At 45.8% G+C, this 26369-nt stretch overlaps 1 protein-coding gene across 1 annotated transcript; it reads right to left on the reverse strand.

Annotated features, from left to right (window-relative positions):
* Window positions 1-1381: 1381 nt before the first annotated feature.
* Window positions 1382-19708, reverse strand: LOC144168608 (adhesion G protein-coupled receptor E5-like). The gene is made up of 7 exons (XM_077697556.1): window positions 19702-19708; window positions 19509-19575; window positions 14939-15005; window positions 11870-11958; window positions 6305-6437; window positions 4283-4384; window positions 1382-1733 (listed from the first exon to the last, which is right to left on the reverse strand). Exons 1-7 carry the CDS (start codon window positions 19706-19708, stop codon window positions 1551-1553), a joined length of 648 nt encoding a protein of 215 aa, XP_077553682.1. The 3' UTR covers window positions 1382-1550.
* Between the last annotated feature and the right edge of the window lie 6661 nt (window positions 19709-26369).

The raw sequence follows: 26369 nt of genomic DNA on the forward strand, positions 1-26369 counted from the left end.
ATTTATTTTTGAGCCTAGGAAGGGCCCGTGTGTGTGACGAAGCCCGGTCATAGACGCTGAAGAAAATTTGTTTATTATATTTTGTCCAGTGTCTTCGTAGCGGGAAGTCAGACGGAGCATCTAGTCTGTATACAAGGACGTCATGAATTGAAACGCTAAAAATAAGGGTTTAAAAGTGCACGAAGTTTAGCTTACACCGTCTGCAGTTCACGCCACATCGACGTAATAATAGCTCGTATTCTTACACGAGAGACACTACCACCTTTGATGGCCAGACTCTTGGCAACTGGACGTGGTTGTCGCGGCCACAAGTTGGTATTGCTGAAATTTCTTGCTCCCCTTCTGAATCCACGAGTATGTGTGTGCGTTGAAATATTTTCCCTACAGTGGTTGTTAAGCGGTGGCGCTTCTCTAGCACGCGAGTTTGATTTCCAGCCACGGTAGCCGCATTTAGATTCACATCTAAAACACACGTACATAGGCATAGGTACACAGCTCCAGGGTGTCTTAATTAATTCCTTCCCCGCTAGGGCATTCCTTGTAACCGCATCTTTAGTATGTTATACACCAAAATATAAAATCTTGATGCAGTACATGAAATGTCATTAAAATTACAGTATAGTGACTATCAGACCTAGCATAACACGTTTTTAAAACAATGTGTACAACTAACACCAAGAAGCGGGTAAAAGTAAACTCAGAATATTCATTTTCATGCTCTTTTCTACACTTCACGTCGGAACTATTAACGGCCGGGCCTATGAATTCAAGGCCGAGCCCGTCCCGGGTCCATGGAACTCAGCCCGGGCCCGGCCCGGGCCCGCCGATAATCGTCTTCGGGCGGCCCGGCCCGGCCCGCGGGCCGGGTTGGACCCGGGGTTTCGGGCCGGCCCGGGCCCGTGCAGTTCTGTCTGGTGTTTATGAAAACTGGAGGGGTGGGTGCGCTACATGTGCCGTATTTCTGCGCCATGCCATTATTCTCGTCAGCAAACGTACTATTTTCTTCCTCGGGAATTCATGCCTGTCGCGGTAGTAAATAGAGTAAAGGGCCATTATATTATGAATAAATTTTTATACGTTGGCAACCGAGGGCTCAATTTAAACAAAAGTGAAATTAATAGGTCCTGGGCGCAATCCGGTAGCTGATGAACAGTAATAGCTTTGGAGCCACTCATTGACGCACAGGACCAACGTGGCGACCGGAATCAGCAGAATCTTTGGCGAGGGTGAGTGAAAAGCAGTACCTAGGGTACAGTACGTCGGGGGGGGGGGGGGGGGGAGTGGAATATATAGTCTCATAAGAAAGAAAAGTAAGTGAAGAGAAACATCAATAGAATCTTAAGTAAACTTCGTTAGCCTTTCCACTGATAATTCGGGGAAGAAATGCCGTACTGCGAAGTTTATTATTTCTGAAATTGTTTCGCCACACAGCGTATCCCCATTTTTGGGTGCAAGACTGGAGCAGCACGCAATGCGCTAGATGTTCAAGGCTCACAAGCTCGCATTCAGTGAACCCCATGCACGTTTTGCGAGCTCGTGACGCTCAGCACTCATGGTGACAGGCTCATGGTGCTGGTGAATTTCCCAGCCATCGGGTCCTGCACAGCCGCTTCCCCGGAGGCGAACGAGACGCTGCCACGCTTGCCGAAGATGGTGGCGATCATGCGGCTGTCCGAGTTCACCGTGGACGAACTTCCTCGCTCTTCGGCACTGCTACCTTGTCGCCACTGTGGCTGCGGAAAGACAGGCAAAGTAGTGGACAACAAGGTTAAAGAGTTCGTAATACCAAAGGGCTACTTGTATTAAGGACTCCACTTAGTGCCATTGTAGCTTTATAGGGGAAACGTGATGTGAAGCCTGCAGTTGTGAGGGGTGACTGCTGCTGTAGCAGCTTTAAAAACCCTAATAAAAAATGATGGCTGGCTTACCTAACGAATCTCTGTTTCTATGCTATACCTTTTTTGTGTAGAAATTGGACCAACTTATTGTACTGACACAGACTTTGATACCACAGAATAAGTTTGTCAATGTTAACCAATGCGGGCAGATGCCCTCTTGTGTTCACGTGGCGACGGGATCCTCAGATCTTCCGCTTATCTAGCGCGTGAGGTGTCATAGCATTCGGAAACCACATAAATCTATTGCGACCGAAATGAGAGGCTTATGTCCGCTATCACCTAACATTTGTTTGGTTATTTACAAGAATCTTGCTCGTGAAGAACAACTAGGCAGCTTAATAAGCTGGCCGACAGCCCACGCCATCTGGGTTCACAAAAAGAAGACTGTGGGTCTCACCTCTTTGTGATTGCAGAGGGCGCAGCACGTCTGAAACTTCGAATGGATTATCCTCGCAATTTGCCCAACAAGCCTTAGGGTAGAAAGTAAGGCTGGAAACTATTTATCTTTCATTAACGCGCCAGACACAAGGAAAGAGAGAACAGACATGGACTATCACTTGTCTCCTCGCTCTTCTTTATATTTTCTCTCTTTTGCTATGTTTGCTTGGCGCCTTAGTCAAAAAATGATACTTTCCTTTTGGATCTCCTATTCTCTACTTTGTGTAGTTTGATACGAGATTCGAGACGAATTTCATAAATATGAACGTCATTTGACGCCGTATATGGCACACATTGGGCCACTAACACCCAGAAACTGTTGGCTCCACCGAGACACCTTCTACTCGTAGCTTAGTGAGCAGAGTCCAGGCAGTGTGTGTTCCTAGTACGTGAGTGTTTTGCTGTTGTGTGCCGAACCCTCGAAAGTGACAATCGGATCTATGGGTGTTATCATTGAAACGCGCGTGTATGCACGTTCCTCGTCACAATAGAAGGGTGGCTCCGCCACCGAACAAAAGAACTGTTGCAATCGCCAATCCTTGTAGAGCAAATAGTACGACCTCATTTGTTTTGCGTGGAAGGTAGAGTCATTTTCCGGATAGCATATTTGTATTATTGATACGACATGTGTACAGATTTGACGACAACTAAACGCTGCTTGGTGGGGCGTGCACAGATTAACGCGACATAAAAGGTTCGATACTATTGAAGAATCAAATTATGCGTTTTGTCCTGTTGCGCATTTGCCGTAAAAAAGTTATGGTAGCAAAATAAAACTAGATAAAAACACCCTATGTATAGACTAGAGCTTTGTAGGTACACTGCAACACTGGCCATTCCCCCGTTGCAGTCGCGCCTGGAAATACTTCAAATGTTATCGCCAGCGCATTGTAGCACTGCGTTGTTTGCTCGTCGCAGCAGATGCCACTTCCAGTTTCACTTTGTTGTTTTGAGAACTCCTTTAAAGTGGCTACAGAATGTGTTTATTGAATGGAAGCAGCCACGCGACTTCCGAGTTCACCGTGTATAAAGTGCATCGATTTTCGGTGCTGCTACCTTGTCACCATTGCAAGAAATGGTGACAAGGTAGCCTTATCACCAGTAGCCGCGATACGGCGTTAATGAGGGCTCTCAAGCCCGCAAGAAATGCTCAGATCGAGAAAGCGCAAACAGACATTTAAACGAGATTCTGACGGGAGCAGAGCAGGAATACTTTGCTTGGGTACTTCGTGGTAACCTTTTTTAAGCACTGGACGTGTTTGTTGACTAGCTTCTAAAAGGATTTCAAATTTTCAATAAGCTGAAAAAAGTATTACAGGCGTATTTAAAACGGTAGCGGGGAACTTTAGAACCACATCGAAGTTTTGTCCCATGTAGTTTACTAGCACGAGTGTTTTTTCGCACTGCTTAGTGGGAAATTGACGTCATTGCTGAACGTGGGACGTTTCGGCACCTATTCTTACGCCTGGGAAACGGGCAGAGTTACTCTGGGCAACCACGGCTGATATTCACTAAATACTTGGGTTTTGGGAATGCCGTCGGGAGAGCGGCAGACATCCGCATTTCGGCTGCGATCGTAGGGTTGGCCATTCATACTTGTCTGCCAACTTACTGCGAAAGGGGCAGGGGCGTGAGCTCGGGCTTGTTTCAGGGCGTTCGTGCTCATACTACCTATTTTTAGCAGAATCGACAAAAAAAAAATCGCAGATACCGCAGCAGTGTCCTGCAAACAATGAGTGGAACGGCTCCTATTGACGAGTAAAACATTTTCGAGTATTTTCGAAACTGTTGTTCCGCCTTAGAAGTGGGATGACACAAACAGAGGAGCATTGCCCGATAGTCGACTATTTGGCATTATTCATCGGCGTGTTCAAGCCACTACGTTACAGGTGTCATACTTTGTCGAACGTCGCATTGTAGGAGAAGGGACCAAAGAACAAACTTACTGGTATGCAGGGGTCGAAGAACTGATTGGACTTGAATTTCTTCAACGCCAAGCGCCTGACGCTACGGTTCAGGGCACAGTGGAGAATAAAAAGCGCACAACCCTGGCAGGGATAAGGTAACGTGTTAGAACTGTCGTTGCGCTGTCAAAAAAAAGTAATAAATAAAACAACAAGCAAAATTAAGGCGCCACTTCATTCACGAAAATCAACCAACCAACCAAAAAACGACGAAGGCACCCGCGCCATTTTGTTTACGTTTTGACATCATCGTACTCGCCAAATATCCCGCGCTCCGTAAGGTTGTGATAAATGACATACTGACGACACTTAATAAAGTACGAGTTATGTCCCCACAAACAAATTAATAGGGAATTCCTAAGCATAGTGTTATTAGATGAGGGTGTGAAAGTGTGGTTATTTTGGCTAGGTTCGTCGACGAATCTTGTGCCGAAGTTGACTATCGCGAATACAACCCCGAAATTGGTCTCACTGCAGCCACTTGATGCGGAATCCCTACCCATACTTCTGCGGCACTGTTTCCACCAAAGCTGACGGCCAAATGAAACTGTATGGCAGGTTTGGGACGTAGGCACTTTTCTATGTGTTTCTATTTTTTTCCCTGAATGTACGCGCTATGTAATGTCAATGGGAATTGAATGCGCACCGACGTAAGCTCTTGTGTGGCCGGTTTTTGCCGACGCCAGCCGGATGTTCGCTTTCGCCAACCAGCCAAGTAACGATTCGCGCTTGAGAGCTAAAGAAATTCAGAGAATTGTCTGATAATGCGTAAACATTCTTACTGCGTCACTGCACCGTTTAAACAACCTTACGGTTCCTGGGTGGCGCTTAAGCAACACGTCATCCCATACAGCACCTTTGAAGCTTTTTGGTTAATCGCGTCACGATACTTGATTACATATACCTTTGTGATACTGTCCCTTAATTTCCAGTTTTAGCATCAGAGCTGTTTAAGCTTTCAGTTCCGCCGTGGAGCGTTACCAGAAAACTCAGCCCAGCCGAGCGCAAGCGATCGTGCGTTTCGGGAGGAGCGCCCGGCATCGTCCAGGCTTGCGCGTGGGCTTAAGCCACGTGAGGAGCTCGCAAAAATACCAAAAAATACCTAGCGCACGTGAGCGTACGCCTCGTGAGGAGCACCCTGCGTCGGCCAGCTCGACCTTCGAGAATACTCGGCCCAGCGTTCGTGGCGTGATATCTTGCGTGCTGTTCTCCTCGCCAGTTCATGTGCATTCGCGCCTGAAGTGGGAGCACAGGCGCGGAGTTCGCGAAGCCGGTTGCCGCGGGTTCCAGCGCGTGCTAACGCGGTCCACTTTGAGAGAGATTTGAAAGGTTGCGGAAAAAACGATCCAGGCCTGCCACTCATGGAGAACTTTCAGCGGCAAGTTCGGAATTTCCTGTGAGGGGCAACAGCGGTTCTCCGACGAAGGGAGAGGGGACGCCAGCTTTGCTGCTTGTCTAGCCTTGCACGACTACTGCAAGCGGCGCCAATGATAATGTTTTTTTTGCTTTTTTATTTTCCTGCGATGGATAGCAATCAATAGCCACATTGCCAGATCGGGCCATCAACAGCCGAATTGGCTAACGATGTGGCTGTCAATACTGAAATGGGGCAACTTTTGTTTGGTTTGTCTATATTTCTTTTCTTCTTTACGTAATTATTTATATAAATTTTTTTAACGACGCCGACATTAGAAACAACGTTCTTCACAGGAGTGAGCGGTACAGCACAAAATATATTCAAATGGGTTAACCTATAAATAAAAACAGTTCTCTGGGGCACTCGATGGGCACCTTTGTGCAATGATCTACATTTACGTTGTTCTAAAGAATAAATGTCATAACAATGCTAATTACGAACTTTTGCCCGTATACAAGACATTGCGTGCCTCGCGTTAGGGTACTCGGCAAAGAACGCTTACGCAACAAGAAGAAGGAAACTCGCACGGCGGACAGCATCGCGAAAGCGGAACGGAGTTATCTGCACTTTCCGCGAACAGCACTCGCCTGTAACGTGTTCAAGATGCAAAACGCGTACGTGGCGACCATGGAAGCAGGGCTCCCGTCCAGTATGAGAAAACCCGGCAACCACGTCAGGCCTAGCAGTGGTAGCATGATCACCGTCGTCCTAATCCAACGCCTGAAAGAAGAAAAAATATGTTTCACGTATTTGCGTTAGCGGGGAAAATTTGTAGAAATAACGCTGAACAGTTAGGAACGTGCCAAGGGTACTTTCATGAGTTTGGCTAACGGAACATCACCCGTCGCTTGGTCAGTTCAGTTGCGCTCAGCGAAAAGGTAATGTGCCAGCTATTCGCTTCCTTTACACGTAGAGCTGCCAGTTATATTTAGCACGCCGTTGGAAGGGGGCATACGAATGCATCGCGACAGCGGGATATCGGCATGCACATTTGCGCCAGAAGTACTCGTCGCCAGATCCCTTTCCTGAGAATTATTGTGGCGGCATGATGAGCCCGATCAGAACATTTACATCGAAAAAAGTGAGGGCTCGACTTCGGCCATGGTCGAGTGGCTTTTCTGCTCTGAAGAAGGAATTTGAACTAACTTTTAGGTCACATCGACTGCGGATGCAGTCAAAACCTTCAAGCTTATGAAAACGACGTTTTTCTTCCGATAAGCCTTAATGAGCTGTGTTCTTAGATAATTATATTAGCTTGGGAGTTCAGTAGCGCACTGCATGCAAGAAAAAATAGCGGCGTATCTATTTGTATCGCTTCAATACGGTAGCGAATCTGTGCGTCCTCTTTCCCCCTTGTCAACGTTGCGGAATACAATCAACCCTTTAAAGAAAAAAAACCGATTTATCTGATCTATCCTTTTTTAATTCTTTTACGTTTCTAACAACAGTGTAGGGAGAACAAATTATCGCCTCATTCAATAAAGTACCCCTTATAACGAAGTCAGGTCCCCGCCCTTCATTATAGCAAGGGTTTTCTATGCGTAGAATCGCATAGCTGAGGCAACGTGCTGTGACAAATTGGATTGATTGGATTGAACAAACTTTATTTAAGCCGGCAGAACGACGTTTTTACGCGCCGCGACGCGGGCCTCGGCGTCGTCCTGGGGCCGAATTCTCTAAAAAACGGGCGTCGTTTTGAAACGACAGGGTAGCGCCATGCAAATGCATGTGTTCTGGGGTTGGGGCCGTCGCTTTGGGGTTCTCTGCAGGTAGAATGAGCCGCAGAAAAGCACTGTGGCAAGGGCGCGAAGCGACAAGTGAAACGACGGGGGGTGGGGGGGGGGGGGGGGGGGGTAGGGCAGTGGGTGTCGCTTCGCGCCCTTGCCACACTGCTTTTCTGCGGCTCAGTCCCTGTGCAAAACACCCCAAAGCGACGGCCCCAACCCAAGAACACATGCATTTGCATGGCGCTACCCTGTCGTTTCAAAACGACGCCCCGTCGTTTTAGAGAATTCGGCCCCTGGTGGCTACTCAGTCGAGACGAGAACCCGCCGTTGTCCACTCGCGAGTCTCATGCCTTTCGAGCGCTCGCAGGACCTGCTGGACGGCCAGTCGCCAAGACATCGTTGCTCAGATGGCGTCTTCAGATAACGCTATATATCAAAGCATAATTGGTACAATATAGTACAATAATTGGTACAACTGTAACAAGACCCTGGCTGTTTCAAGGTATGTTTACACCGGCAAATGTACGCTGCTCTAAAGCAGGGCGTAGAGTTATAACAGTCCAGAGAAACGCACTCATATTTTTAGTGCTGAAATGTCCATGCCGACGACATGATCAAGGGGTATTGGCCGAGGAGCGTGTGTAGCGGCGCCCATGAGGCCGGAGAATCACATTCGCGTGACTGAACGTCTTTTCTTATGGAAAAAATATAGTTTTCAACAAAACGATACGGAGACCATAATCGTTCATTGCCACCCTCTTGATCCTGTTTGTCCGGCTGGATTGCTTCCGAGGAAAAACCGCCAATAAAGGCCGGCCTGATTACACCGTCGAAAGCCGTGCAATGTTGACTCGAAGCCGATAACAGCTGAAGGCGGTTAGGGTTGGACAGACCTGCTCTCTTGCTATTCCCCGTTTAGATAAAAGAAGGCCTACGCAGTTCTAGAATTGAAGAGAATCTTTGGAGTCTCTGATCGCCCGAAGAAACTTCCCTCCGTAATCTCACATGCATGCACGACTACGCCGTCGTATGCAATGCACGACTGCTCGGAAATATGGCTGCCACGACTAGTCGTACGCGTGAATTTGAGACGCATGGTCCGATGCGTGCGTGCGTGCGATGCGTGGTCGGCACCGCTCCGCCCACGGTTCTCGCTCCATGGTTACTTCCCTGTTTAGGCGCACTCACGCTAATTTAGATATGTGCAAGAGAAATCCGGGCAGAAAAAGACAATACTTATCACCTTTAAGTGATAATGAATGGTGCTATTACGTTATACATTCCATTTTTATATGTTCAGTACAGCAGTGTGGGAACATTTAGCACCCATGCATCCGCTCGTCCATGCTGTAGGTACCGCTGGCAGCATTTTTCTGCCATTTTGCCGAAATATCGGGCGCCCCAAAGCTGGAGTTTGCGTTCTTGCGTCGCTTTCGCAGCCAGCGAGACTGCGCGTGACCGTGGCTGAAGAGAAACGTGCGGCTCGTTCCTTGACTCACCCGATAAACTACGACGATCGCTGAGGTGAATTTGTAGATTCCGCGCGTCGTTCGCAAAAAATGGATAAAGCAGGCAATCGTGAAGCGCTTTCGGCCTTCGGAAACAGTCCGCGCACACGCCGGCTGCGCCTACCAGCTCGGCACACTCAGCGGCTCGAACAGGCGCAGACCACGGTAGCAACCGCTTGTCGCTGCTCTTCCGAATCAGTCTGATCGCTAAAAAGAAAGTCCACATGCGAGAAAGTAGGTGTAAGTGTGGTGAAAAATTGTGCTACGGATTGTTATAAGGGCTTATTTTAGAAGCGGTGATCAGATATCTGCCGCGATGCTAAGCCTACGCTGACCGGACGCAAAGGTCCGGTGGCGGTACGACCGGTCGCCGCGGCGCGCGGTGCGCCAAGCGGCCGAGACATGGCGCTACGTGCGCGCAAACATCCAAACAGGCTACAGATGTCTTGGTCACCGATCGCTCAAACGGCAATTATAGCTGAAATAAAGTTCCACATGCGAGAAAGGGGATGATAGTGTGGGGAAAAGTTGTGTTACGTGTTGTCATTCGCAGTTGCACAGATAGCGGCGATCAAATATCCGCCAGACGATCGCAACGATGGCACGACTGCATCCGGTTTGCCAGTAGTAGCACGTCGTGAGCCTCCTCCGACCAGCGAAAGACGCCAAAACCTGTCCTAACGATCAATCGTAACGATCAGTCGCATGCGAATCACGTGCACCAGTCGACCATGTGTCTCGCGCTTTAAAGTCAAAAGCTTTGCTGGATTGCGACGAGGAGGCGGTGTTCATACAAAGAGTAGTTTGTTCTGCAGCACCTTACTCTGTCGAGAGCAACGCATGGAGACAGCTCACTGCTCCATCAACCTCCGCTTATCTGACTCGAGCACAAACATTGCAGCTGGCATTGCGAGATACGTTCCCAGACGAGGAAGAAGGGCAACGTCGCCCACGCTTGACGCCTTTTTGTGTGTGTTTTCAGGCATGCTCCTAGGTTCTTTCTTTATGGGAAGCGTAAAACAAGACAAGTGCATTCCCAGGCCGATAAGTGGAAGACCCTGAAGCACTCCCTGGGAGGCGCATGAACTTGTACGGAAGAAGCACAGCACAAAGACGTTCATGACTGTCCGTAGGTCTCCCACCACCGCGGATAACTTGATGCAATACGGAGAAGTGTATTATCAGCCCTTGAAGAAACGAACACTAGAATCGATGTTTCCTGCGCCGATTTCGAGCAATCTTTGGAACATGGTGCATCAGTGTAGCATTTGAAGCTTACCTCAAACCTTGAACTGACTGTCGTGGCTTTGAAAATTGCTTGTCTAAAGGACATGTGGACCTGTAACACTGTTTGTATCAGTTAGATATGTTTCGTTCAAACTTTAAATCTGAATACTGACTCTTCAGCGATGGCAAAGCCGTAGGTGCTACAAGGCCACTACTTGTGATCAACCCTCCTTGACTCTACGTGCGCACTTCGTAAAGCGCTCCTGTGTTTCTACTTCGTCACAAAGCGCCGGCACAATCAATTTCTTCACGTTAACGAATCGAACTCAGTGAATGTCAAGACCAAACGTACTATTTCACGCATTCCAGGCATGAGTTCTTTTCACAAGACGCTCGCTAGTATAAGAGCACGTTGTTGAACAGAGCATATACTATAAAAAAAGAGATTAAGCGCTAACTCCGGCGCTGCGCAATGTGCACTTGAACTCTGCATAATCCACGCCATCAAACTGCCATTGGTTCAATGTTAAATAAAACAAAAACAAATTCCCAGCCAAATTAACTGCAAGACATGACTTATTTACTCAAGGCACCTCTATTCGACCATTTGCTGACGCAGTGCACCAGTGGAGATGAATAAGCAAGGTAAATTGGCTTAAATTCCCAAGGCACGGCTGGTAAATGCCTTTCCTACAAAACAACACTCACAAAGAAAAGGCGAAGGGGAAAAAACTGCGACTGCCAACTGCCTTGCGATACCTACACCATGGTTCGCTCGCCCACCGCCACGCCACGGAGTCCGTAGTGTCTTCGCACGCCCAGCTATTAAATTATCGGCGTTGACATTTTATTGCTTAGTCGAAGTTCCACCAGCTTACCTCAGCCGCAGCTTAGTAAGATTTCAACATTGGGTGGAATTTCCCGGGGACTGAAAGCAGTGTTATCGAAAGTTCACGGAGTGAATTAATCGACCGCGTGTTATTCCGTTTAGCATACGTTATTTTTAGGCACATTTCCAGATCACAGGTTTTCCCCCAGATATTTTGTACTCGATAAATTGGCTAAAGAGCCGTAAAAAACTTTGGTCGGTAAACTGCGATTTCTTACAAGCGACAGAAAAGTTTCTCAATTATTTTTGCCGACTCTCCGCAGACGTGTACATAGGGCAAGACCACGGCATTGCTGAAGTCAAGTCTTTAAATTTCTGCATTGGTAACTCATGGCATGTGAGCTCGAAGTCATAAAAATGTGTATTTTTATTTGGTTTGAAGCTTAAAAGGTGCGACACAAAAACACAGAAACGTAGACCATTCCTTCTCTTTGTAACATGCCAAAGCGTTCAAGCCAAATCAAACTGAAATAGACGGTTGACGTTATCCAGAGGTCGCGTCACAATCAATTACGAAAGCGTTACGGGCAATCCTTTAAGTACCATTTATACTTTTTTTACTAGTTTGGCTGCATAGGAAGGTGAAAACGCACACGTTCAATCCGCCACTGCAGTAAACAGGGCCTCAGAAAGAGGACACGACGTCACTAGTTACGGCGTGAACAACCATTCCGCGAAAACACCTGCGGTTTGCGTGAAGGACGCTGCCTATGCACCGTCTGGAGTGTCTGTATTGCTAGGTTGTGTATACATCGGACTTTGCGCCGGCGAATTCATGTTCCTGCGAGGAATCTCTCTTGCCTGGCAGTTTCCAGTCGGGCCCTCGACGTGGTCTGCTTCGACAGTCGGCACGTCGTGCGGATGATAAACAGCAGCACGACCAAGTTTACCTGCACACGTCGGCAGAGATAGGAGATCAGACTGAGCGGCGAAACCAAATACGCTATTAGCACGCAGTGTACAAACAGGATATATAACGATGGTAATGCAGGGGGGAGGGGGGGGGGGCAGAGTCCTCACATGACTTTATTATGTTTAACCGTCTGCTACTCCGGTAAAGGTGCCGGAGAGAGCAAAACAAAATAGAAGTTCATTTAATTTGAAACAGGTAGCTTTTGATTACTCCCTCAAATCCATTCTAAACCCGAACAATGTTTTTTTTAACTTTAAAAATTAAAAAATCTAAAAATACTGAAGAACGTTCAAATTTCGCACTACACGACGTCAGCAGAGACGTAATTGGGACAATACTTAAAACAGAGTTATACGTGTGCTATCATAGCTATCAGGATACATTTCTGGACATGTATTAGGTACCCAGGTGGCCCAATTTAATCTACGGACCTCCACTACACCGTACCCCATATCCCGTTTCAACGCGCAAGGCCAAACTAGAACTTACTGGCCTGAACATGTGTGGTACTTCATATCATGCTTTTGACATTCGTCGCTGATATTGCAACTGCTGGCTGTCGCCTTCTTTAATCCATGTTATATTAGTAATAACCGGGCGCCGCCTTTTTAGCCTCCTTAAGCAATACTTTTTCCTACCGTACGAATTTGTCTAGCCGGCACGAATAGGAACTAAAAATTCAAGTAGCGCAATATTAGTGAGTCCGAAAAGTGTTCATAAACACTATTAACTTTATCATTCTACTACCCGCATACGACAAAATTTACCGGCTGGAAAAACGCTTTTTTCCTAAACGTATATGACAATTTTGAACACATTTTTCGCACTTCAACGATGAAATCTATACAAGGACAATAATGAAAAAAAAGGAGACACGGTTTCGAGGGTGAGTGCTTAGAAGGAGAAGCACGCTTCATTTTTCCTAAACGTTCAATAACGGTGGATAATACTGTAGGTGCAACAAGAGGAGCTGAGCGCTATCTTCAAATTAGAATTGTTAATACCACACGTCGACGATACACCTGGCATAGGTGGCATGCTGCAGAGCAAGGCCACTGAATAATTTAGGACCTTTGAAGTCATATAAAGGACCAAAAAGGACCGTATAAAGGGACCATATATGCTTCTCATTGCTAACATCCAATGGCACAACTTTTCATCTTAAATGTCAGGGCTAGTCCCCCTTGAGAAAATTTCTCAGGAAGTCCACGGGCTATTGTACTTTCCACCTTCGAGGGCGTTTTTCCTCTAAAATTAATGTGCGTAAAGTGCACCCCCACCCTCCCAGACCCAACAAAAAACAATTAAACCAACACACTCCAGTCTATAACATAATACAGTTGAATTTCGAGAGCATTTGTTCTCTAAACTTAATGTGCGCAAAGTGCACCCCGCCGTCCCAGACCCAACAAAAAACAATTAAACCAACACACTCCAGTCTATAACACAATACAGTTGAACCCTCGTTATAACGAACACTGATATATCGAATTATTGGCTATAGCGAACTAAATACAGACTTTGGTTGGTCACGCTTTATTTCAATGACACTTATTCTTTTATAACGAAACTGAAACCGCGAGAGCCGCACGATATCGGATATAACGGAAGAAATATTTGACCTGGAGGCTGAGAAGCTAATTGGAAGAACCCCACCCCCCCCCCTCCCCCCGGAATTTTAAACTGCAGAAGTATAAAGGCCCTTTTGCTCATAGACACAGTGGAAAACTTCATCCTGCTCAGTGCTGTGAGTAGCCACCCAATGAAGTTCACATCCTTCATCAAATAAATGAGGACGCAGTCCTGTTTTGTCAAGTGAACTGTGTTATGTTGTAATTTCACGTACTCATGTTCCGGTTCATTTAGCTCGAAATGCAACAAGGAGAAAGGTGAGTGTTACCGTGTTTATAGTGGGTTCGAAGCCTAAAAAAAATGCATTTTTGTATCAAGTATTTTTCAGGGAGCCAGATTGACGATTTGTTATAGCCCATTTTGCTTCTACTGTTATGACAAATATCGGTTATAACGAACTAAATTGCTGTACCGATACTACTAAGTTATAACGAGGCTGGACTGTATAGTGAAGACAATTACTGCCATTCGATTCTCTTCAGTAGATCCAAGCATGAAAATCTCGTACACCGCTGCGTTTTTGCTGATCTACTCCATTTGAAGCGGACTACGCACTACGCAGACGGAAATGGAGCTAACCACGTCCTCTACGGCTTCGCCACTGTGATACTAAGCGCTTCCCAGCGCGAGAACCGATTGGAGAAGTCTTGTGGTTGCACGATTAGAGTATCCGCAACGTAATGTTACATAAACTGGCGGTGTAGTTAAACTATCCAAAGCACGCATTGCAGTAGTCTCAAAACGGTATGAATAGTCAAGTATGATTTAGAACTACATTGTTGTAGGTACTGCAAAAAATATCGCTGCAAGCTCAAGCTTGAAAGAGTAGTTTGCCGCCTGTCTTTTAAACGTACGTTGCTTTGACAATGAAAATTTCAGGAAGGTATTTTTTTATGTAACGACATTACCGTTCAGGCAAGTATTAAGGTGCCGATCGTCGCCTAGCAACTAAATGTCGTACTTTTTCTACGCACACGGAGGCTTGTACGTTCGAAATGTTTTCATCTGTAATGAAACTTTGCAAAATTTGACCTGCGCATTTATTAATAGATGCTGAGAAAATACAGGATAGAGCGAGTATACCGTGTTGTAATACATCCCCCTCCGTCAGTGCAAGCGAAAGAATAGAAAAATAGTCAGAAAGCAAAAGCGAAGATCAACCCCGACTAATTAAGGCTTTTTCCGAGCGTAGGTTTTTTGCCCTAAGAGCTAGAATTCCAAGTATGGCTCGATTCATATCTGCAACTGCCCTCTGTAACTCCTTCGTCGTCGTCTTGGAACAAAAAATAAAACACCAGAGCTAGGAAAACAGGGGCATCTCTCACCGTGAGAACGAACGCCACGGGGCCGGCGTAGCTCCATATCACGCCAGACGTCCTCGAGAGCCAACAGCTGGGCAAACAACAAAAATCGCAGACTCTAACTTTGTTGGGTAATTATGGATATATTGACGGCCCATTCGAATCTACTGCTGCGCGAAGACCTTTCGATGAGATTTCAACCCCTTCGGTTCCTGGCTTTCCGCCTCAATTCTTTGCCCCCCCAAGTTCTCTGGTCTTCGCCCATTTCTCTTGCGGTTCGTTGGCAGCCATTTGGTTATAGGGATATCCGGTCGTGAACATCATTTGCATTGCATGACCTTTCATTCCCACCTGTTACACATAATTTGAGCCAGAATGTTCTCGACCCGAGTTTTTTTTTTTCTTTCAAATTCATTGCGCAGTTTTCTTATGCATATGGGTTGCCCAAATCCTCAATCGCTCGTTGGGACCCCACTCATCAGTGCTGGGTAGCAAACCGGGCTCTCCACTTGGTTAACGCCCCAGTTTTCCCATCCTTTTTTATCCTCCTCGTTTGGTCTACCTTAGGTTTTTTTCAATGTACCTTGTACGGCACCAAGTTTCGCTTCATATGTCATCACCGAAAGTACACATTTGTACTATATCAGTCAAAGGTTTAGTGAAAGCTTACAGGTAGTTCGCCGCTTATGATTTTAGAATACTTAAAAATTCAGCCAAGCCCATAGAAACTCTGGGTTTAGTTTCCTTCTTATGACATGTATCAGCCCTAACAATTTGTTTGAGATAGTCATAATCGCTTACTCCTTTAGGTATTTCACAAGCTATCTTGAGGGTTGTTTCTACGCGGGTTTCTGTAACATTACTTCTGATTTATTTGACTAGGCGCAACGGGACATACTATGCTCGCAATGAAGACAGGTCTACTCATGCGAAAAGTCAGTCGAAGTAAGAAATTCCTTGAGCCTAATAGCGGCCTCTATTTTAATGCTTACCACACTCCATACATTCGACAATATACACATACACATGTAAATTCTACCGTAGTGGGAGGGCCGCTACCCACAAACCCTTGTTCCAAAAATCCCAACCCATCAAACTGAGCAGTGAAAGGGTTGGTTGTCCAACTCCAACCCGGATCACCAACAGCATAGATTAGTTGAGACAGGCCGCAAAGACCCAGGGCTCTCTGTTCTAAGGAGGTCCCTACCTGGTGGTCAACGAAACAACTTTCACTGCTCTATTTTACGTTCCGCCTCATTATTTCGGAGTTACGCTTTTGTATCTAACGTCGTAAGCCTATACCCGCAGCTTGACGCACGCTACTTTTGACGTAATATCGTGATAAATTGAAATACGAACAACGGATTGCGTGGCTCAGTTCAGTTCAGTTGAGTACATCCTGGCGACGGGCCGCGTATGCGCAGTGCGAACAAGTGACGAGATCCCGTGACCAACCTTGATTTGGAAAGACCAACGTATTTCCATCGTCCTTAAGGCGCTCGGCCCGAAATAAAAAACAAAGGAATACGGCTGCCTGGGCCGTTCTCACTCATCGCAGCAACAAAGTTAGATGACGCCTGCGTGAGCGGGCGCCGAACGCGGTGGGAAGACAAAACAAAACGCTCGCACGCCCAACGACGGTGTTTCTGTATCAACCTTGGACACAAACTCTCGCAAGTTGTTCCCACTGCGCATGCGCGGACCGTCGCCAGGATGCGCGGCATGTACTGAAAGCCACGTGCTCCGTTGATCGTATTTCAATTTATCACGATAGTACCTTGGCACACCGTGAGGCTCAGAGGTATTGTGCTGCGCAACATTAATACTATGATTGGACAAGCCGTCAGTCATAGTACTGGAGAGGAGAGAATGGCGCAAAGGTAGAAGGATGAATGATATTAGGTGACGCGTTTGGCAGTTGGAGGTCAATGGCGCCGCATTCACTGCATCATTAAGAGTACTTAGGCAACCCCATGATTTTCGAACCTTTTCGGTACTTTCGGGAGACCCGCCGCAAACGTGGAGAGCTGTTAGGAGTCCCCGGCGAGACGACAGGTACGCTTGGTCGGGCACACCCGTACCGGCATGCTTGTGCAGGTAGAAAGTGCCAGGCCGTTAAAAGCGCACGCTCATGCAGGCGCCCAGCAAATGGACGCAACTCAGATTACGGAAACGCACACCAAGGAAAGACACATAACGTAAACTTTAACCGGGCAAGATAAATCAAGCTTGGACCAAGATACGGGATAATTTAGATTATTGATGCAAGAACATTTAGACCAGACATTAGCAAGATACGGCCTTGTGCATGCCCCAATAGCCCGACGAGCCACCCGCAGTGACCCGATATATCCCTGCTGCATAATAATAGAGCGAGGAAGTGGCTGTGAAAACCTTACGAAGTAATTTTTAAAGCTCATTAACCAAGCTTTATGGTGCTTGCAAAACTTCAGCCTCCCGTGTATCGGTAACGCCTTTAGCGAAGTTTAGGTTGGCGTTTCAGCCCCTCTTCTGAGTACAGTACGAAGGCAACACGTATGAAGTATCACTTCGTTGCGTAGCCGGACCTAAGGCAACCATCACTTATCCCACATTTCATCGCTCACTGTACAATTTCCTAACTGTTGCACTATCGGTGGAGTCATATCTGTCTTCAGCTAACAATTACCCTTTAGCACGACCTCTTCCATCATGGAGAAACGAATATTGTGGCTTGAGACTGCTTCGTATTTAGCGCTTTCAAGGTCTTCTCGAAGGCGGCATCCTGGTGCACTAGCCTTGAAAACTTCACGTCTGGTGTGAGCGAATGACAGAAAGCCTGAGGTTTTCGCAGTTGGGAGGTGGCGTGGCAATGTGTCAGCTGTAATGTATACATTGAAACAAGCCTTGAATTGCAATGCTACAGCTACATGCAGAATCGCCGCAGGGTTCTTCAAGGCCGTAATAAAAAAGCCTGAACGGTCCAGCCAACATACATCATCTTTCTGAAAACATTTTTTCCTTCGCCGAGGAATTTTTTGAGCAGAGTGGATTTGATCTTTATTTTATGTCATAGCAGCTGAAATTAATAGGTTTGGGTTTTATTTTGGAAGAGCCCATGCAGTGTCACGACATTAGCTTTCCAGCATGACTCTGTCGTCAACGTTTGAACGATAGGTATGCAAGTAGATTTTAATATCGAGGTTTAAATATGGTCGTAGAAAATGGGTGGTTCTGAAGATGTCTTCCGTAATTTGAGTTTTTACCGCTTTTACCCCCCTGCAGTTCGGTTTTTAGCATGCATGTATCGGATATAAGATTCAAAGTGGTATGGACATGGTACAGCTAGTGAGTGAGTGAGTGAGTGAGTGAGTGAGTGAGTGAGTGAGTGAGTGAGTGAGTGAGTGAGTGAGTGAGTGAGTGAGTGAGTGAGTGAGTGAGTGAGTGAGTGAGTGAGTGAGTGAGTGAGTGAGTGAGTGAGTGAGTGAGTGAGTGAGTGAGTGAGTGAGTGAGTGAGTGAGTGAGTGAGTGAGTGAGTGAGTGAGTGAGTGAGTGAGGGAGTGAGTGCGTATAAGTACGTGAGGGATGAAGGCTGCTTTTTGGTGATTGAATAATTTTTAAACTTACGAAATGCCTTGTATGCTGGGGAATTACGACATATGGCTCGCGAAAGGCGTTACTGCTTAGTACGACCGCAGTTTGCTTTGCTTTTTCTCTGCGGCAGGGTTGTAAACAAAGTATGTTTGGGTGGTGAGACAGTAGCTCTTGGGAACTGTTCATTTAAATTGCCCAAAAGAGACGTCTATCCGAACACAAAAAATATTTTGGGCAACAAGTAATTTTCATGTTGGCTCTTCTCTTCGGCTCTACTTGGACATTCAACTTGAGTGCGCGTGCGTGTGGGAGACGGCGCACTGGAAACGTCCAACCTCTGTACTTTCGTAAGCCGATGTCTCAGGGTAGGTTTTCCTAACAGTCGTGGACAGAAGGGGAAGCTTACTGTGCTAAAACAGAAAAGTTCAGTGCTTCATTCTCTCGTCGGAGACGTGCCAATCGCTAGTTCGATAAATTCTGTGAACGGACAAATGAAAGTAGCTTTTAACGTTGTCATATAGATAGTTCTCCCGTAGTCATTTCAATTGAGCTGGTATCTTTGCTTTGTAATAGGAACGGCGTAATGCCCTCGCCATTAGGACATATGCACTTGCCATTAACGTTTCTTTTCCTTACCGTATGTTCTATATTTTGATGAGAGTTATCATTATGTGATAATACTCATAGTCTGAAAAATCATTTATATTTCTATACGTTATACGCACTCGTTCTGTAGGAATCTAAATCATTGAAGATTTATTGCATTGTTGCCCCACCTATTATATATAGATTTCCTCGATTGTCTCTGACTTCGAGACCTCCTCGTGCAATGCGTTTTTCTTGCGTCTTTCTTATGCTTGAATAATAATAAGTTCTGTATAATTCAATTCAATCCGCGAATACCCTTTGCTCCCACGACTAATGTCTACAGGGCCTCTAAAGTCACATACAACGTCCTATTGTACGTCATCTATGTCACCTATAGACACGGACCAGAAAAAGTCAGCAGAAATATACCTACCTTTGGCTTGTTCCGTATCCGTGAGGCCGTACCCCTGCGGTAGTCAAGACCACTAGTAAGGGTATCCCTATCAGGAGAAGCAAAACGTCAATTTTAATTGTTAATGCAATGATGTGGGCTGGTTGGTTACTTGAACTGCGAAACCTGTTTAAAACCAGCGCAGTAAAGACTGGTCTAAAGGCAGAGAACACACCGAGCATGGTGGCACTTAAAAATATTTTAAATGAAATTGCTTGTGGTGAAGTTAGAACAACCTAAATAAACTTGGCTCTTTCAGAAATCGCATTTAATTTTCTAAGCCCACCATGTTCTCTGCTCCTCTGTAAAGCTTCATCTGACACAATTTTGCCTCATCCAAAAATTTATTTCAGAAAAGCCGCTAGGTGTTCCATACTTTGAACGTCAGACCCCCCCCCCCCCCAAAAAAAAAAAAAAAAAAAATGCTTTTCAACAATGCATTTGCTTGTGGTAGTGAAAGTGATCGTTTAGGGCCATGTTGTATAGTTTTACACAGGAATACATAGGGGTCTTGTGGAGGTATTTATGAAAGGCCCATCAAACTTTGATATCGGACTGCTTACGTTGCGCTTGAAGGAATGTACTTCCTATAACGAATTTTCAACACAGTAGTAAAGCAGGCTCGAAAGAGGTTCGTTGTATAGCGCTCTTATAGGTATGAATGGGATTTCATGGAGGCATTTATTATAAGACCCGCTGCCTCTATACTTCCGTATACAAGCTCCTATTATGTTTAAAAAAAAATGTCCCCAGCAATGCATGCTGGCTCAGTAGTGAACCAGACTTTAAATAGTCTTGGAGATACAACGCAGCGGCTGAAGCATTTATATTCGACATTTGTCACGTCGGACTTCTTGCGGATTTTTGGAAGGGTGTTGTTGCATGATATAATTGGCTACCGATGTGACGTAATGCGGTGGTGTGCGTACGCTTATTGGGGGTAGTACGAAGGAACGCAGAATCCACGCAGTTAGCCATCGCATTGCCTGGGTTGCGCTGTTGACTGTGGGTCCACTCAGTATTGGCAGAAATGCCGGTCGCTGCAATAATATGGACCAACAGACCGCATGGAGCGCATGGAGCGCATAATACTTTCAGTGGGTCCATGGTTGTCAAGTGCACTTAGTGCCTCGGCATCGTCGGTGTACGATATCATGGATGTAAGACCGTGTCGGAGACATATTGTCAATACTTCCGCAGACGGAATGAGGACCATTTAGAGCGCCTTGAATGGACCTCAATTTCTGTTCTAGATATCAGTGCGCCACTTTTGTTGAAGTCATTCACGTGGCGAATGCTCTAAAGAAGAACTCTGAAAATGTAGTGGCGTCGGTCTTACAAGCCAGGTTCGCGACGTTGAAGAGAAAAGGGAGGTTGATAGGAGGAGGTTGGCAGGAGGTCGAACTTCGGTGCGCGAAGTTGCGACACCGTTTGGTGTAACCATGTCCATGGATTGGTAACGGCCCCTGACTGGTTGTTGCCAATGCCAGGGTGGGTCATACACCGGGTGTGTCTTCATGGAAGCGAGGGCATGGGACAGCTTTTCTCGGCGTACGCTGTAAGGTTTTGGCGTGTCACGTGAGTTTGGGAAGGCGCTATGAAGGCACACGACGCTTCAGAGCCAACCGTAAGATAGTAGGAAACTACAGAAGCCTGCCAACGCTAGTTTCGTTCAATGGGCCAGTTGAGGCCTGTGCATCGAAAAAAATAAACAAAATCATCGGCCATTCCATTCTGTGAAAGTGGTTAAGCCGTGAAGCTGTATCGTGGTTGGTAGAGCTCTTACTTCCTACTCAGTAATTGCGCGATATGTAATCATACTCACTTAATGTAACTATGTGATTAACATGTATATTATTTGTGCAAATAGAGAGAGACGCACAATATGCTATGTGTTTGAAACGTTCTCATTTCGTCTTTTTATTTTGTCACGCGAGTGAAAATGGCGTTGCGGTTGATGTAATACACCCCTCGCAGCTCCGGAACGACGCTGGTCAAGTTGCTGGCCATAGTGAAATCTATAAGCGACCGTTGACGCGTCGTTGTGGAAGCATTGGTGTAACTGTAACGCCAACGCGAGTGAAGATATGTGTTTGCGTTTGCTGTTGCCCCTTTTCTCCCACTTCACTCTTTCACGTCCAGCTCTTAGGGAAAAGATTTTCCGCGCGAAGGCATGGAAGGCTTCACTGTAAGGAAGGAAGAAAACGATAAAGGAAAGGAAAGTCTTTTTCTTCCTTCCTTACAGTGAAGCTGTGGAAGGCTTCGCTGTAAGGAATGAAAAAAAGGGTAAAGCAAAGGCAGGAAGGTTAACCCTGCTATGGCGTAGTATGCTATACTATGCTATAGGACGTGGGAAGGGGGATCAACAGAAAAAAAAGAAGAAAGCAGACAAAGAAGGGGAAAGGTAATGATATAGCGTAAATAGGTGTGCCCAGCATTAGGACACTACGCGCGAAAGAGTTCAGTGGGTTCATAGAGGGTAGTATTTTGTGCTACAGACTTTTCTGCAAGCCCGTCAATTAAAAAAAAAGCACATGAGCGCTTTGTCGCCATGCGCGGAGATGACGGAGACGGCCAGTGGCCCAGGATTTTCTTCTCAGAGAACTGCCGTTGAGAATCTTGCTTCCGGAGAGTTTAAGAGAGCTGCCTTTTCACGATGAAAAACGTGGACACTCGCAGAGAACTTGGCATATGATCTCTAGGGTGTCAAAGATTTCGCACGCCTCACTGGCTGCCATTGCCATCAATTAGGAGGAAGCATTTGTGAATGCGACTCCAAGCCAGAGACGAAGAATGGTTGCGTCAGACCGTGGTATACAGGGCACATCTGCGCTTGTGTGTTTAACATGTGGGCCAGAAGGCGTTCGCAGTGTGTTGCTGAGTTTAAGGGAGAACTGGGCAGTTTTGGTGCTTCAGTGTTAATTCGCACGTTTTTACGGCACTCGCTGGCGGTCACATTTCTTTGAAACGCGTGGCGTTCTACAGCGCGAGGCGCTTGGAAATGAATGTCCCAGTAAGAGTGCTATTAGCGCACAGTCACCACCAAAGTCGCACGCCGTTCAAAACACTCATTTGGATCTGAAGTCTATACGTCTCATCACTCGGATGTGCACTTTGGGTAGATTACTTATTAATAGGAAGTATTTTCAAGATTGGCAAATCGTGTAAACGTCAAGATTATACGTTCCGTCACCTGGATATGCACTTTGACTAGATTAGTTCTCAATAGACGCCATGTTCAAAATCAGTAAAGTACGAAAAAAAAGGTTTCTCAAGGCTTTGCCTCTGTGGGACCCCTCATGGGCCATGTCTACATCCACAGCGCCTTCCCTTTGTCGGCGTTCTATGCGCTTGCGTCTCTGGTTTCCTCAAGCTTCTTTGTGCACCGGTCCCGCCATCAGAGCAATTTTCTGTTCGCCATATTTAATTTAGGTGCTCCTCTGTCGTCATTTTGGGGACGTCGTTTTGAGCCAGAACTCCAGTTTCGCTGGTCATGCACTACCGTAGAGTTCGATAGCTCATGATTTTTTTCGAGCTTTTGCCACCATTAAAACGCACTGCTGTAGCGACTTGCTCAATCACGGGCCGACGAAGCTAACACATTTCGATTCAAGGGTTTTGGGATGAAAGGGCGAGAAACAGCTTAGCTTTCCCGCGATTTTCAAAGAACGCAAAATGTCTGTCTTTGCTTGTTTCCTTTCAAACCAATTCACAGTTGCTTTATACCTTATTACCTACGTACACAACGTTCATTGGCACCTGCATAGAATGCCACGCTGGCCATAATGTAGAGGCTGAAATAGAGCTTTGTGCAGTATTTTACGTCCGTCTGTATGTCTGTCTGCCTCATTGTCGGCGCCCAAATAAGTGAGAATGTGTTTCAAAGAAAGTGCTACGAGTTGTGCCGCGCCTCCGCCAGATGGCGCCACGGGTCCCGCGACCGAGAGAAGACGCAGTGAAACATCCCCCTCGCGAGGGGCACGATCAAATGCAGAGCATTTCCGGGGGCGCACGACGTTAAGTAGTTTGCGTTACGTTAATGTTGTTGCACTTGTGGCAACTGCTGACGAGAGAGCGCTCGTCAGCAGTAATCTGAATGAGTCAACGATATAAGGCGCGTTCGTAGCGCCCCATGCTGTGTCGGCTTTGTGGGGCAGTGGGTAGAGCACCATGTACATTGCGTTCCGCCCGCAGGGTCGAGGTATCGAAACCGGGCGCCGGATAGTATTTTTTTTTATATAGTAGGGAGGGGTGCGGTGCGGACTACGGACGTCAACGCGGGTGGCATCGTGAGTTACTGAAGTGCTCTGCATTTAAAAAAAAATTGAAGTCTACAGTCGACTCTTGTTAATACGAAGTCCTCGGGCGCTAAGAAAATCTTCTAGTAAACCGAAATTTTAATTAAACAGAAAGCACGACAACAGCATGTCCATTCGTCCTCAACACGTCTCCCTTCATGGCTTTGTTCAAAATCTGTAGTCACCAATTTGAGCGTACGACACGGTTTGCCCTGACAGTTGAGACTTATCGCTGAATTCGTATCCTGAAGCTTCCACCACGCAAACTGCTCACGCGGCACTGTGCGCAACAAAGAAGGTTGACGACCTGCAATGAAAGAGAGAGAGGCGTACGCCTGCACGAGTCCCAATTGACCTACCACTTTAACGACTGCGCGCTGGCTCAGTTTCGATGGCGCAGACATAGTGCAGAGCACGGCGGTGTTTTGGCGGTAAAAACTTCAAACTTTATCGCGACGTTACGGTCACCTCAATTCTTTTCATTCGAAATCACTTCCAGTTGATCCATATAATCGGTTTTAACTTCGAACCGCCAAGCAATTGCTTCCATTGAAATGCATGTAAAATTGCCGGGACCGGAACATCACTTCTAGTTAACTAAAAATTTCAATTAAGCGACTTCGAATTACCGAGAGTCGACTGCGGTAGGTTAAAACTCAAGTTAGACTTTCAATCGGTAATTCGTTTGGGGAAGCAACGTCGTTTCTTGCTGACAAAAGGTGAAATGAGCTGTGATAAACTTAAATTGTTGAACAACGCAAAAGAAATGTTTTCGGCCCCTTTGAGCTAATATACTAGCCGCAGATATTTAACATGTAAGACATTGAAAAGTAAAAGATGGCGTTTGAAATAAACGCTTTGCATGTTGAAATGTTCTCTTGTAAGATATATGGTCGGTTCTATTTCGTTATCACCCCGATTCTTAATTAGCCTTTCAATGTATACAATGTAGCGAACTTATTTCGAAGCTAGTTTCTAGTGTCCGACAACTTTGCTTTGGGGCAAAAGCTGATGAAGAGTTAAAGCGTTGTTTAAAAACACAGGATTTCTGTAGTTCAGCGACTCGAAGCAAACACATTTTATTCCATCTTCGTTGCCCTGCCTCAAAAAACATTCCGCTATGTGTACATAAAAAACAATACAATAAAGGCTACTGTGACTAATCAGCCGGGTGGGGTTACCCACAATGGTGACACTGTCTTACCTTCATATCAAGGCCTCCTCTGAAATGTTCACAAAGCTTAGCTTCTTCAGTAATCCAGTATTCTTTTTAGTGACCCTTAAGTGCACTCGCCAGTCTTTCCGCCTACACTGCACGTCCGGCGCAAGAACACAGGAAATGCCAGTCCACTGCTATTAAGGTAGCTTTAAAGATAACATCTTAGTTTCCCCTGCTTCCACTGCACGACGTGGCCGCAGAGACTGCGATTTCTATCTAGATCTTTCTTTTTTCATTGCGCTGTTTCAAAGGTACACAGGAGTGCACTTCAACAACAAGATAATAATAAGGACACTTCGCGTAACGTTGAGCAATGTTTGTACACCTAGGGTCCTAAAATTACTCAATTTAACGAAGACACCTTAGTTTTTAAAGACAATAAGGTTCGTCACTGACTAATTCTTAATTACTTGAGCATATTATAGGTACTTACATCTCCAATTTTCTGAACATCAATGGTTTACTTCACCCCTGTCAACATGGGTTAAGGAAAGGCCTTTTGACCATGACGCAACTAACTACAATCATCCACAGCTTTGAAACTGTTCTCAATAAAGCAAATCATGTAGTTGCCATTTTTTAGACTTCAGCAAAGCATTTGATGTAGTTAATCACGGCAAACTAATTCACAAGCTGGAAACAATTGGCCTTCATGAATGTTTGAAAAACTGAATCTCTTCATATTTAGGTAACACAACTCAATTTGTTAGCATTGATTCTAAAATCTCTACCCATCCATCAGTAAATTCGGGTGTTCCTCATTGAAGTGTGTTGCTGTCTCGCTTATTATTAGTTACATAAGTGGCATTGCTGCCGAAGTAACAAAGTTCAAATTAAAATTTTTGCCTGTTTGATATTTAGTGAAATTACTTGCAAAGTAGACCAAGAGGGACTTACTTATAACCTTCGTAATATTCAGTCATGGTGGGATCAGTGTGATATGAAGCTAAATGCGGTCAAAACTGCATTCATGAGGATAATGAACAAACGTACTGCATAGACGGCCTGTCCTGCACGTATACTCTTCCATCCTGACCTTTACTCGAAGGAAATGAGTATAAATACATAAATATCTTGGGCTCACACTGACAAATACTCTGTGTTGCAATAACCACGTGTCGAACATATGTGCATCAGCATTTCGTAAACTTTGCCTTCTTTGGCATAAGCTGAAGTGTGCTCCGTAAGATACTAAACTGCTAGTTTATACTTTCATCATTATACCCCGACTTGAATATGCATACGAAGTTTGGGAATATCATGCTGAACTAAATATTCAGGCATTGGAAAGGATCCATAAAAAAGTGATACGTTTCATTACTTATA

This window comes from Haemaphysalis longicornis, unplaced genomic scaffold, assembly GCF_048455015.1.
Source record: "Haemaphysalis longicornis isolate Haplotype H1 unplaced genomic scaffold, Haemaphysalis longicornis Haplotype H1 scaffold_2, whole genome shotgun sequence".
Lineage (NCBI taxonomy): Eukaryota > Metazoa > Arthropoda > Arachnida > Ixodida > Ixodidae > Haemaphysalis > Haemaphysalis longicornis.

Excerpts from the sequence above, each read along its gene's own strand:
- LOC144168608 (XM_077697556.1), bottom strand. Across the intron at positions 6,438-11,869 it reads GCCCGACTGGAAACTGCCAG|GCGTTGGATTAGGACGACGG; the intron begins GCAAGAGAGATT and ends TTCTTCTTTCAG. Across the intron at positions 1,734-4,282 it reads TCTTCGACCCCTGCATACCA|CCACAGTGGCGACAAGGTAG; the intron begins GTAAGTTTGTTC and ends GTCTTTCCGCAG.